General features: G+C 36.0%; 1 protein-coding gene across 7 annotated transcripts in view; it reads left to right on the top strand.

The window, feature by feature from the left end:
• LOC117123278 overlaps positions 1–9,766 on the top strand; it is a 41,183-nt gene extending 31,417 nt beyond the window's left edge. For 6 of the 7 annotated variants that reach the window (XM_033269140.1, XM_033269137.1, XM_033269142.1 and 3 more), the window contains 5 exons: positions 2,015–2,087; positions 4,712–4,824; positions 6,785–6,989; positions 7,643–7,758; positions 8,539–9,766. In XM_033269140.1, the coding sequence (XP_033125031.1) occupies positions 2,039–2,087; positions 4,712–4,824; positions 6,785–6,989; positions 7,643–7,758; positions 8,539–8,829 (774 nt within the window). In that variant the 5' untranslated portion in view covers positions 2,015–2,038 and the 3' untranslated portion in view covers positions 8,830–9,766. Of the gene's footprint in view, positions 1–950; positions 1,054–2,014; positions 2,088–4,711; positions 4,825–6,784; positions 6,990–7,642; positions 7,759–8,538 lie in introns of those variants that run through there. The other variant, XM_033269138.1, reaches the window with a different exon arrangement.
• The last annotated feature ends 1,484 nt before the right edge of the window (positions 9,767–11,250 follow it).

Genomic DNA, 11,250 nt, shown 5'->3' with positions numbered 1-11,250 from the left:
TATATACACCCTATGTATATATTTAAATGTATCTATCATACCATATGGTATGATACTCGCCTTAATAGCGAAAATTCGAATTCTATATTCAATAATGAAGTCATATTACATATAGAGTGATGCCTATCAAATAACTAATAATTCACTCAAATTTGTCGAATATCCGTAACCACCACCGAGGAGGGAACAGATACCTAATAATTATCATATGAATTTGTAAGAGCCAAAAACAGCACCTAACAGAACAGATTAATACTTGCTTAGCGCGTATCATTCAATGCTTCCCGTGCGAGTTCAGCGCGTGATGTAGTCTACGTAGTGAACCGGCGAACGCTTGCATTCATTTCACTGTAACATGTGAATTTTGAGGGAAGCAAATCTGTAACTGCAAACCTAATTATATTTACATGATGAGAATCTACTTATCAGAAGCTTTCCATTCATATATTTCATGAAGTAAAAAAGAGCAATAGAAAGGGTCTAACTTATCAAACAAACACCAGGCACACTCCAGTCTTCGCATCAGTCGCCGGAGAAAAATTATTACGCTGAAACAACCGCCTGTATACAATACAGTCAATGGTGTTTGGAAGGCTTGACGCAGGGTTCCCGGAATGCCGCCCTGAGCGGCGTGTGCGAAGCAACTCAGAGTCAGAAGTGGAACGTGAATTTCGATTTGGTTTTGTAGTCAGATTTTCGAGAAAAACTTCAGCTACCCGTATTTCTCAACTGAGACGTCAATGGGAGCTGTAATTTGTATGGCAAGTAGATGGTGCTACCCTTAATTGGTATTAAGGGAATTAATACAACAACCTTGTAGTTATTAATATTTTGGTTATAATAGAAAATTTTTATTTTTTTTGGTGACGTCACACTCACGCTAAAGTTAGCATGTATACGTCATAAGCTAGATTACGTCACCTTATCCTGATAAAGCAAACTTTCCCGGCGTGCTTTTTTCATGGATAAACAAACACCACTGCTTTGCACATGAGTACCTTGTCTAGCTATGGCTACACGAGCCGCATATTTAGCATATAATACTTAAACAAGGTACGTCTGCAACTGAATTATTCTTAGGCCCTAGTTAATTTTTTTTCTTATTTTAATTTATTTCTTTCGAAAGTGTACTTTCTATCACACATAAGATTGCACTGTCTACTTAGGCCTAGGCCTAGTCATATTATGCTTCATCGTCCCCTGCTATACACAGTACAGACGTTTGCTAGGCAACAGAACGTGATTGCACCTTTCTTACCAGGTGTTTATGTAAATTTGCATAGGCCTATTGTTAGCTAACCAGCTGAGTGTATTCCTCTGTGAAAATGAGTACCGCGGGCCGCCGCGTACTCATTTTCACAAAGCATTTGCACCCCCTCTTGAAAAGAGGGAACTTCGTAATAGTTGTCACTATATCTTCGCTCATTAATCACCATAATTTAGCTTACATTTATGCTTGGAGGGAGCACTTAAAATGTACAATAATCATTTTACTACCCGACAAACCCCGAACTTTATTCATGCATTACATAAATAGTTTCATCTTGCTGTACTCCAACANNNGAATTCGAGCTGTCTCTTATACACATCTAGATGTGTATAAGAGACAGTATATATACATTATATCAAGATATGCTCTGATAGGCCTATGTTTAAATAACATAGAACAAACGTTACCGGTACTCTGAATATTTAGAGTAACGTTTGTTATGAGATGTACATATACAAAATGCTTATTCATTTTGTATCTCGACCGACATCCAGCCATTGTTTCCAACAGTATTGGTTTGCTTTTCAGTATTTTGCATTAAATATTCAAAACACAGAACTGAAATTGACCTACGTCGGATGCGGAGAAAATACTGATATTAATACGAGTGATACCATACCAGCAAGGAGTTATATGAACACTCCATGCGCTTATGACCCACAACATATCAAATTTTCACCAATTGCATATCAAATTTTCACCAATTGCAATCATTTAATTAAACTGTTATTTTTGTTCCAACAGACAAATATAAATAGGCCTACAATCATGTACTCAAAACTGTTCGTCGCTGCTGTTGTCATACTATGTAGCTTTGGTGAGTACACGGAGGAAACAAATATCTATATATTTCCTCCATGGTGAGTATAAATAAAATTATGTAGTCCTCATAGCTTGAAAATTGATATTATCAAACATTAAATGAAAGTGTAGCAGAATGGATATTAACGGGAGTTGTACCAATTTAACACACCAATATCACTGGCGGTGCTAAGATCCAAAATCTGTATTTGTATACTTCAAATTAATATCTACACTGACAGATTAATTGTCCATAATTTCGCTGCAGGGCAAGGCCGCCCCTCTCCGACAGGGAGTTCTATATACCCGACAGCGGGGTGCAATTTTGACAATGAGAGGTTCAAATTCCCCTACGAGAGTACGGTTTCCCGACAGGGGTCCAAACTTACCTCAGCGGCCTCATCGTCATATGTGCAAATTAAATCAGTATGGTTGGAAATGGTAGGAGAGGCCACGGGTAGCCGCGCGTATCCTTACAGAAAAGGACCAAATAACACTATAAAATAAAAACATAGTATAGTATTTAAATGTGTTGCGACTATCCCTTTAATTCAGTTCAAATATTAAGAAACTAGGAACCAACTTTCGATACCAAGTCGTCGCGTATTTTATTGTCAATTCTCAATTAAAAAGACCCCGACGGTTGGGAGCTAGGCGAGCAAAGTGAGCCTCACATAGCTTGGGGCTGCATAGGGCCCCCGGTGTGGATATGTGGACCATTCAAAGGAAAACGTCCCAGACCAGATATTACAAAAGCGGATCAACTTATCTGAATGAAACTTCGGGAAAGTTTAACCAAGTTCCAAGGAAGAAATTATTAAATCGGGGTGCGGTCCGGATTCGGGTGTGAATTTGAGGGTCATTTAAAGTTCTAACGTCTCAGTTATAAATTAATCAAAATTAAACTTTCAGGAAAAGTTTGTCATGGTTCAATGAAGATCAAATTTTGGTGACAATCCGGAGCGGGTGTAGATATGAGGACCATAACATTGTTTTTTTTTGGACAGTTGATTAATGAACTGATCTACGCAGGGTCGGCTCATATTATAGTTAGTCAGCGGCTATGCAGGTGCCGTAGCCACGAGAACAGAAGTGGTCAGGTTGCGAGCGCAGCGAGCAAAGAGTCTGGGGCTAGGGGCTGCCAAGAGCACCCGGTTAGGGCTCAGGGCCCGAAGGCTCCTTGAAAAATTTGCCATTTTTACATTATATAGACCAATTTTAATGATGTTCTTTAGTAGTAATTTAATATTAAAATGTTTTGCCCCTTAGCTTGCGAGTGTACAGAAATATTGCGACAGTAAATCAGACTGAGAAAATTAAAAATAAATTGAAACGGCTTGATATTGGTTATATGTTTTCAAATGCTGTGGAGATAAGGAGGAAGATAATATTTCCTGTAATCAGAGGCGCCACGGAGTAGTGCTGTGCGCAAACTTTTGGTATGGGTCTCCTGTTTGTTTGTTGAGATTGTCTGTTGTTTGTTGAGTTTGTCTTTTGTTTGTTGAGTTTGTCCTATTTTTGTTTGGTTTGTGCTTTGTTTGTTGAGTTTGTCCTTTGTTTGTTGAGTTTTCTATTTTGACCCTAATATCCTGTGAGGTGTGGGAACACAGAAAGTGTCCTTTAGTATTACTTTCTCCTAGGCCATGCCAGGGAGTCCGTCAGGCCGCTAACAAAACTGTGTCCAACATAGTCCCACTTGCCATTGTATAAAAGGCGAGGAAAGACGAGTAATAGTAGGAGAGTCGCTTACAGCGCTTCGTAACTGAAAAGAAAGGCGCTATATAAGTAACAAGTAACAGAAAAAGAAAGTGCGTGTATTACAAAATTGAGTCGATGTATTAGTAAAAAGACACAACAAGCAGGACTAAAGAATGTGTAGGTGAGTTTGGGCCTAAATAAGGTAAAAAATACTTGGTAGACGAAACAAAATGTATTAAAAAGTATGAAAAACCTGAGCACACAAGTACAGGGCTGCTGGCGATGAGATAAAAGGATGATGTAAGGAACGCCAGAGGTGCAAAAAACGATTGTTGGGCCCAGCAATCGTTGGATTTTTTTTAAATAGGCCTATGTTTTAAACTACCGTCAGGGTTATGGTGAATGGTGAAGCAAAACAACACAAACACTTTAAATTTAAAACAGGCAGATTTATTCAAGAGAAATATTGCTACTCACAGCATTGTTGTTATTTTAGTATTTTTGTCTTTTAACATTGACAAATTTTTAGATTATGGCTATACAAAATATCATTATCATTAGTGGAGAAGAAATGCAACGTATGAAAGGTGTGGTGAAAGAAGCGACGGTATCTCCTTGTTTTAAACATTAGCATCCCGAGCCCTGTCTAGCGTAACTGTTCACCTACCCGTTTTTCCGGGTAGCAATTAATTGTTTTCACCATAACACTCTTGTTAATTGGTGATTAACATCATGGTGCGATGAAGAAGCGACATTAGTGGATGGACCACCAAGTTGCGGAGTGAATGAGAGTGCATGGATTTGGCAGGAAAAAGATATGACGTGTGTGGCTGAACCGTGTTCGGTTGAATTATGGTAGGAAAAATGAGTCTCCTTTTCGCCCTTGCTGTTACCATTGCACCTCCATGGTTTTAGATTGATACAACTGTTATCTGATTTCAGATGTGACCTACGCCCTCATGTGTTACAGCTGCACTTTTCCTAACTCTAACTGTGGAGAGACGATTGGGAATGACACGGGTATCGATCGAATCTCATGCACAGGAAGTTGTGCGGTAAGACGCTTAATTTCGACTTTCAAATATTTTCCTTTCTTTAACTTTTATATTGTCTAAGTAATTTTTCCATGTAATGTTGGAATACATGTAGTCTGCTCACTATCTCCTTTAATTTATTCATTGTATGCTAATAATGATTTTTTGTGTTGTCACGGATTGCACCTAGTGGGTCTGATGGAAATAGTGGAACAGAAAATGAGTATTGCTAATTACTTAAGAAACAACAAAACAGATACTGGGCATGGGAAAACTAAAACGGGATAATCAGAAACCAAATAGGTTTATCTGCATTCAGAGGGGAATTGAGAAATTGCTAGTGATCACCGCAACAAGCAACAATATCAGTACAAAGTTATACAGATTGTTATGTATCAGTACTAATAGGAAAAAAGAATAAACATATTCTTGAAACTGAAAGACAAGAAGAATATCAACTGAAGCTTTAAAAAAACCCGCTTTGAAATTCTGCATATAGAAGAAATCGAATTAGTCACAACATGTGATCAAATAGCAGCAACGTTATTGGAGGAAAAAGAGGCTCTAAGAAAAATGAAAAAGAAGACAAGGCTTCAGACATTGACGAAGACTGTAATTCAGCTTACAATATTATTAAACCAAATACTGTACTCCAAATCAAGAAGATACCGAGAAACGGAAGAAGGACAAGACCATAGGCCTGCTTATCCACAGAAAGCCTTCTATCACATGTATACAAATATTCACCAAAGTACTGTAATCCAAAACAGGCTAAATGATTTCCTAGATTAAAACCAACCCAAGAGAGCAGGCCGGCTTCAGGAGAATATTCTCAGTCATTGACCACCTACAGGTGATAAACCAATTAATAGAAAATCCAATGAAAAATTTCTGCCAGGATTTATAAATACCATAAAACGTTCGATTCGATAGAGCATAAGGAAATGTTTGATGCACTATACAAGGAGGGTAAAGTTTTATATTTGAGGACATATATATATGCCCTCAAATATAAAAATGTACCCTCCTTGTGTATACACAGATGCAACTGCCAGAATAAATATTGTTTTACACGATGTAAAGTTAGAAAGAGGTGGGATCTTTGATGACACAACGTCACCAAAGATTTTTACTACAAGATTGGAAGGGGTGTTTAAAAATGCCAGTCTAGAGAGGAAACGAGTAAATATTTACGGAGAAATAATTAGACATGAGATTCGCAGGTCTTGTCGTTGTTAACCAATGCATCATCACGATCATGAATACGAGCAGAGGCATGGTCAACAACAAGGTCATGGAAGAGTTGCTACATCCCTGTAATTGGGGCATCTCATTTGACGATATATGTAGTCTAGAAGAAAAAGTATTGTTTGCAGAGCCAAAGCCATTATCTTCAATGCCACACATCCTCGTCTTAACACTTTTACTTTTTGCAGTTCTGGTAGATTAAATAAGTCAAACATACATTAATAAAAATAAATAAGTTCAAGTACTCTTTTATGCCATTAGCAATTCGACTTTTTAATAACAAATTTGTCAGATAATTTTGCTTGTGTAATAATTTATTATTACATTTGACTATTGTAAATTTGCATATTAAATTCCATTCAAGATTTACATATTCATATTTTTAGTTCAATTACAAAATATTGCCTTTTTTAATTGGTTTTTTATACTGTCGTAAATATACATATTAATAACACAATAAAGAGTAAATTAACATAAGTTGAAATAATAAGTGAATGAATGGATGGATGGCTAAATGAATGTATGAACGAACGAACAAACGAACGAACGAACGAACGAAAGATTGAATGAATGAATGTCCAGATTTACCACTATTATAGACAGTAAAACTACAATTGTAACTAGTAAAATTATTGTATTATGTAGCGCTAATTTAATGGCAGATGGTTGTTAACATTTGGAATTTATAGTGAATAACAGACTAAATTTATGACGATTCTTTCATAAATTTCAGACGACCAAATCCACAACAACAATACAGGGCATTGAAATTACAGGCTACAATAGAACTTGCCTAGAGTTTTGTCCAGCATTAACCTGCAGGAACTTCTCAAGTGGAGACGGAACCAATGCGAGGGCATGTATTCACTGTTGCAACAACACAGATCTCTGCAACGGCAACAATGAATTCGAGTCCCCAACTGACAAACCCACTACAGGTAGGCCTACCCCTGATCCAAGTGTTGGAAGTCGTGGTATTGCCAATTTGATTATCTTTCTACTCGCGTTTTGGCTCAGCACAACACTTATAGCTTAGGTAGCCCAGAGACTCTAGGCTTGTAGCTTCAACTTATGAATTTAATTAGTACTAGCGAAACTGGTAATAATGATAATAATAAAATAATAATAATAATAATAATAATAAATAACAATAACAGCTACAATAACAATAACAGCTACAATAACAACAACAACAACAACATATAAAACACATACTCGGGTACCTGGGGCGAATTCTCCCTGTCATGGAACACATATAAGTAAGTCGTTGCCCAAACCACACCTATTGAACTCCAATGTTTAGCACCCATATTCAGTACAATATGAGGTGGCTCTCCCAGGTGGTCTCGTCTTATTCTATATAACAACCAACTGCATTTTGTCTAACCCATCTTTTGCCACTACCACCTAAATGAGCCATGCGCCGTTGTTACAAACCTCATCTAGTTCCCGTTGCCTCTGGATTGTCCAAGCATGTTCAACACGTTAGAATGAAAAAGTTATGAAATATGAACTTTCAGCGCATTATATCAAAAATACTAATCCAAGTACGAAATATATATAGACTTATACAACTGTTATCTAATTTCAGATGGGGACAACCGCCTCATGTGTTACAACTGCACTTATCCTGATGACCCCGACTGTGGTGAGACGATTGGGGATCCCATGAATATCGATAAAGTCTCATGCACAGGAGGATGCGCAGTAAGACGTTTTTCTCAACCAACTATTCGTAGTTGAGCTCATACTCTTTAAAAATACAATGTCTAATTCTTTACTTTTAAACATTTCCTTAATTTAAAAAAATAATTGATTTGAGTTTATTTGCTAGCGTTGTTAGGCTGAACGCATCGCATTTGCGAATGCTGCTGATCATAGGCATAATGTTCAAACGAATAAATATAAATAAATACTCGGTGTAAAAGTTATTGGCTATCTGAAATTTTAAACGAGTTTCCCGCGCATATTTACAGAAGCATGAATACTGTATATCTTTTCTATCTTTTTGCACCGACCCTTTAACTGACTGGTAATCATTTTAGGGATGTAAAGTCTGTAACTCAGTGTAAACATATTGTGTTCCGATCTTTTTCTCATCAGAAAAGCTCAATATTTTAATGGCTGTTTAATTTACTATTATAGAATTATCTGCTCAAATAGTTTCCTTTAGTTCTGTGATGTACGAACATGGAATAAATTCTTGTAAGTAAAACAATAATTAATATTTACTGTTTGTGGCGTTTCGAGCCGTTCCAATGACTGGTTTGTTAGTTGTTGACGATTCTCTGGTCCAGTGCGTGTTTTATAGGTTTACTTACAAAAATTTATTCCATGCTCAGTAGAATCATCTTCAAGAAAAATTGCAACTTGTAAAAAAATTCCATTGTGTAGTGCTGCATTATGGCGGATGGTGCGTTATGTTGTTTATCATTTATGAATTAATGGTAGGAAACTAATTTTGTGACGTTCTTTCATAAATTGCAGACGATCAATAAAACATCAAGCAGTAACGTGACAAGCTACAAGAGAACGTGCTTTAGAGAGGCGGTCTGTCCGCAAAATAGAAACTGTAGTGAGGTCGATGATGAGAGGTCATGTGTTGAATGTTGCAACACAGATCTCTGCAATGGCAACTTTGAATCTGAGCCCACTAACCAATCCGGACCTGCACCCACTGACCAATCCCCAACCAAGGACCCAAATGCTGGAAGTCGTGATATTGCTAGTATTGTTATCGTTCTACTCACACTTTGGCTCTATACAACACTGGTTTAGGTAGCCTGAAGGATCTAGGCCTACAGTTTCAACTTTTGAATTTAATTATTTTGCAATACTGGTCATTCTAGCAAAGGCGTTACTTTACTTTAGCAGTAGTATTACGAACCTTGTATTCTTACCCAGATCTGGATGGAATTATCTCTGATTTCTTCGTTTTTCTCTTGTGTAGTGAGTTTACCACTTATTCTTAATTTAAAATACATAATTTATTCATACATTATAATACGCTTATATATAAAGAATAATAAAAGAATACTGAATACTGGATCGCTCTTGTTTTCTTACTTGTATAATTTTGATAGATAGGAATGATAAATAGTTTTATTATAAAATTCTATATCATTTTAAAAACATTTTTACAATAGGCGTTGGTTGTAAGTAAATGATATTTTCATGTTTAAAATATGTAATGCAGCCGTAGCTGACACAGACAGGCTGACGACATATTTGCATGTGCCATTTTAGGGACTTCATTATGTCACTAAACATAGTGTAGTAGTAATAATTATTATTATTAAAATAATGAATATGTTCCTTGCAGACGTATATTGCTATACAGTAGATACTTGAAAATGTGTTGCCTCGGAATTATATAAATTGAATTGTTTTTATATGGCATTATGTAAATCACATTCAGATTTTACCTGTGCTTTTGTGAAATTCTATGGTGAAAAAGAAAATTATATTGTTCGCACTTCATAGGCTATTTGGATCACATGGAATTGGACCCTGGTGGCTTTTTTACTGTATTATTGTCTTTTTTCACTTTTTATCTCACAGAGCATTAGTGTTGTTTGTGAATCTGGTGTTGTATTTTAACGTCTTATTCTGTAATTTTAATGTATTTTAAAATTTATAATTTTAAATGAAATGTACTCAATATATTTTCCATTTATATGGACGGAATAAATTGAATATTGAATATTGAATTGAATCATTTTAATCATTTGCATATTATTTATCAAGATACCGTCGATACATTTGCATATTATTGTAACTTGATTTCAGTTACAAGATTATCAAATATAGTTTAAAATAATGGTAGTCCTCGTATCGATATATTTTGACGTATCAAATGGGGTTTCAGGGCGTTTAAAGATAGCGCACTCGTGATGTTGAAACCATTTTTTAGCAGAGACGGCGCTGCAGTTGGCGACGTCAGGTCATCAAAGTCCACTGCGAGATCTGTGGGATTACACGGTAGGCTTATAATTAATGACGGCACGATGAACTTAGAGCCTAAAAAATCCATTTCAGAGTAAGCAAGCAAGTAAAATTAATTAAATTTCGATGACTCAACAAAAAATGTGCACTCTAGCGGGCAAATGTCGAAACTGAAAATTATAAATTATAATACCTGTACAGTATTACTAACCTTATAAATTAGGTCTATAGTGTTATATAATTTATTATTTTAATTTATAGATTTATAACAGAGGAAAAAGAACCCATTGGACGCTTATCGATGCGTACATGTAATATAACTCATTGTGGCTGATGGATCTTACCGTAGTGAAGTAATACATTACCTAGAAAAGAAGAAAAAAATCCCACTGAATAATATAAACGAGCGGTACTGGTGAAGACAACTTGATTTCATGAAGAGTAGAACAGCTTCAAACAGGTCATTCCATTCTTGGAAGAAGGTTTTTGATGGAGAAAGTGTATCTTTTTAGCAAAGTTTGCCTAGGTCCTATATAAGATATTAGAAGATTGAAAATTGTTGTGCTTATTAAAGAATAGATGGATTACTATGTCCATTTTTTTAATTAATCTAATCTACATAAATTTACATTTACAGTTTACATTTAATTAATTATAATTTTTTAAGTATTTATTTGAAAAATACAATATGTAAAGGAAAACCTATAATCATTTAAATTTATAATATGTAATATTTAAATACAGCAGTAAGTAAATATTGTTACAATTATGTAATTGTATTAGTCTAAAAAAGAGACAGGACTTGAAGGAAGAAATGCAAAGAGGGCCGGTGCGGCTTAGAATTGTACCGAAATTTATTAAATAATGATTATCTATTAACTACCGTATGTTTAAACATAGTATTTCCTCCATGGTTTAATGTGATCAAATCCCCGAATCCACTAGTGGAAACACAATGGACCATTGTTACTGATGACGATGCGATGAGGGGACACGAACTAGGCTTATTACTTTCGGAGGTAAGAAGAACCATGTTTCTAAACTTGAATGTAATCAATAGACATAAGACTCCTCCCCAGTAGTGACGGAACCAGTGGGGGTTCGGAGGAGATTTCCCCCGACGAACAAGCAATGGCCCCCGTCGTCCGACGCCACGGCGAGGTCGTCGAACTAGCTATATTAATAATATGCCGATCCAAAAAGTGATTGTGCTTCTTAATCCCAAATATTTTGATCTAATAGCACAATTTTGGG

The sequence above is a fragment of the Anneissia japonica genome, unplaced genomic scaffold (genome assembly GCF_011630105.1).
Source record: "Anneissia japonica isolate Jap-2015-1 unplaced genomic scaffold, ASM1163010v1 scaffold1949_len687591_cov173, whole genome shotgun sequence".
NCBI classification, from domain to species: Eukaryota; Metazoa; Echinodermata; class Crinoidea; order Comatulida; family Comatulidae; genus Anneissia; species Anneissia japonica.
This window is presented reverse-complemented; position numbering and strand designations above follow the sequence as displayed.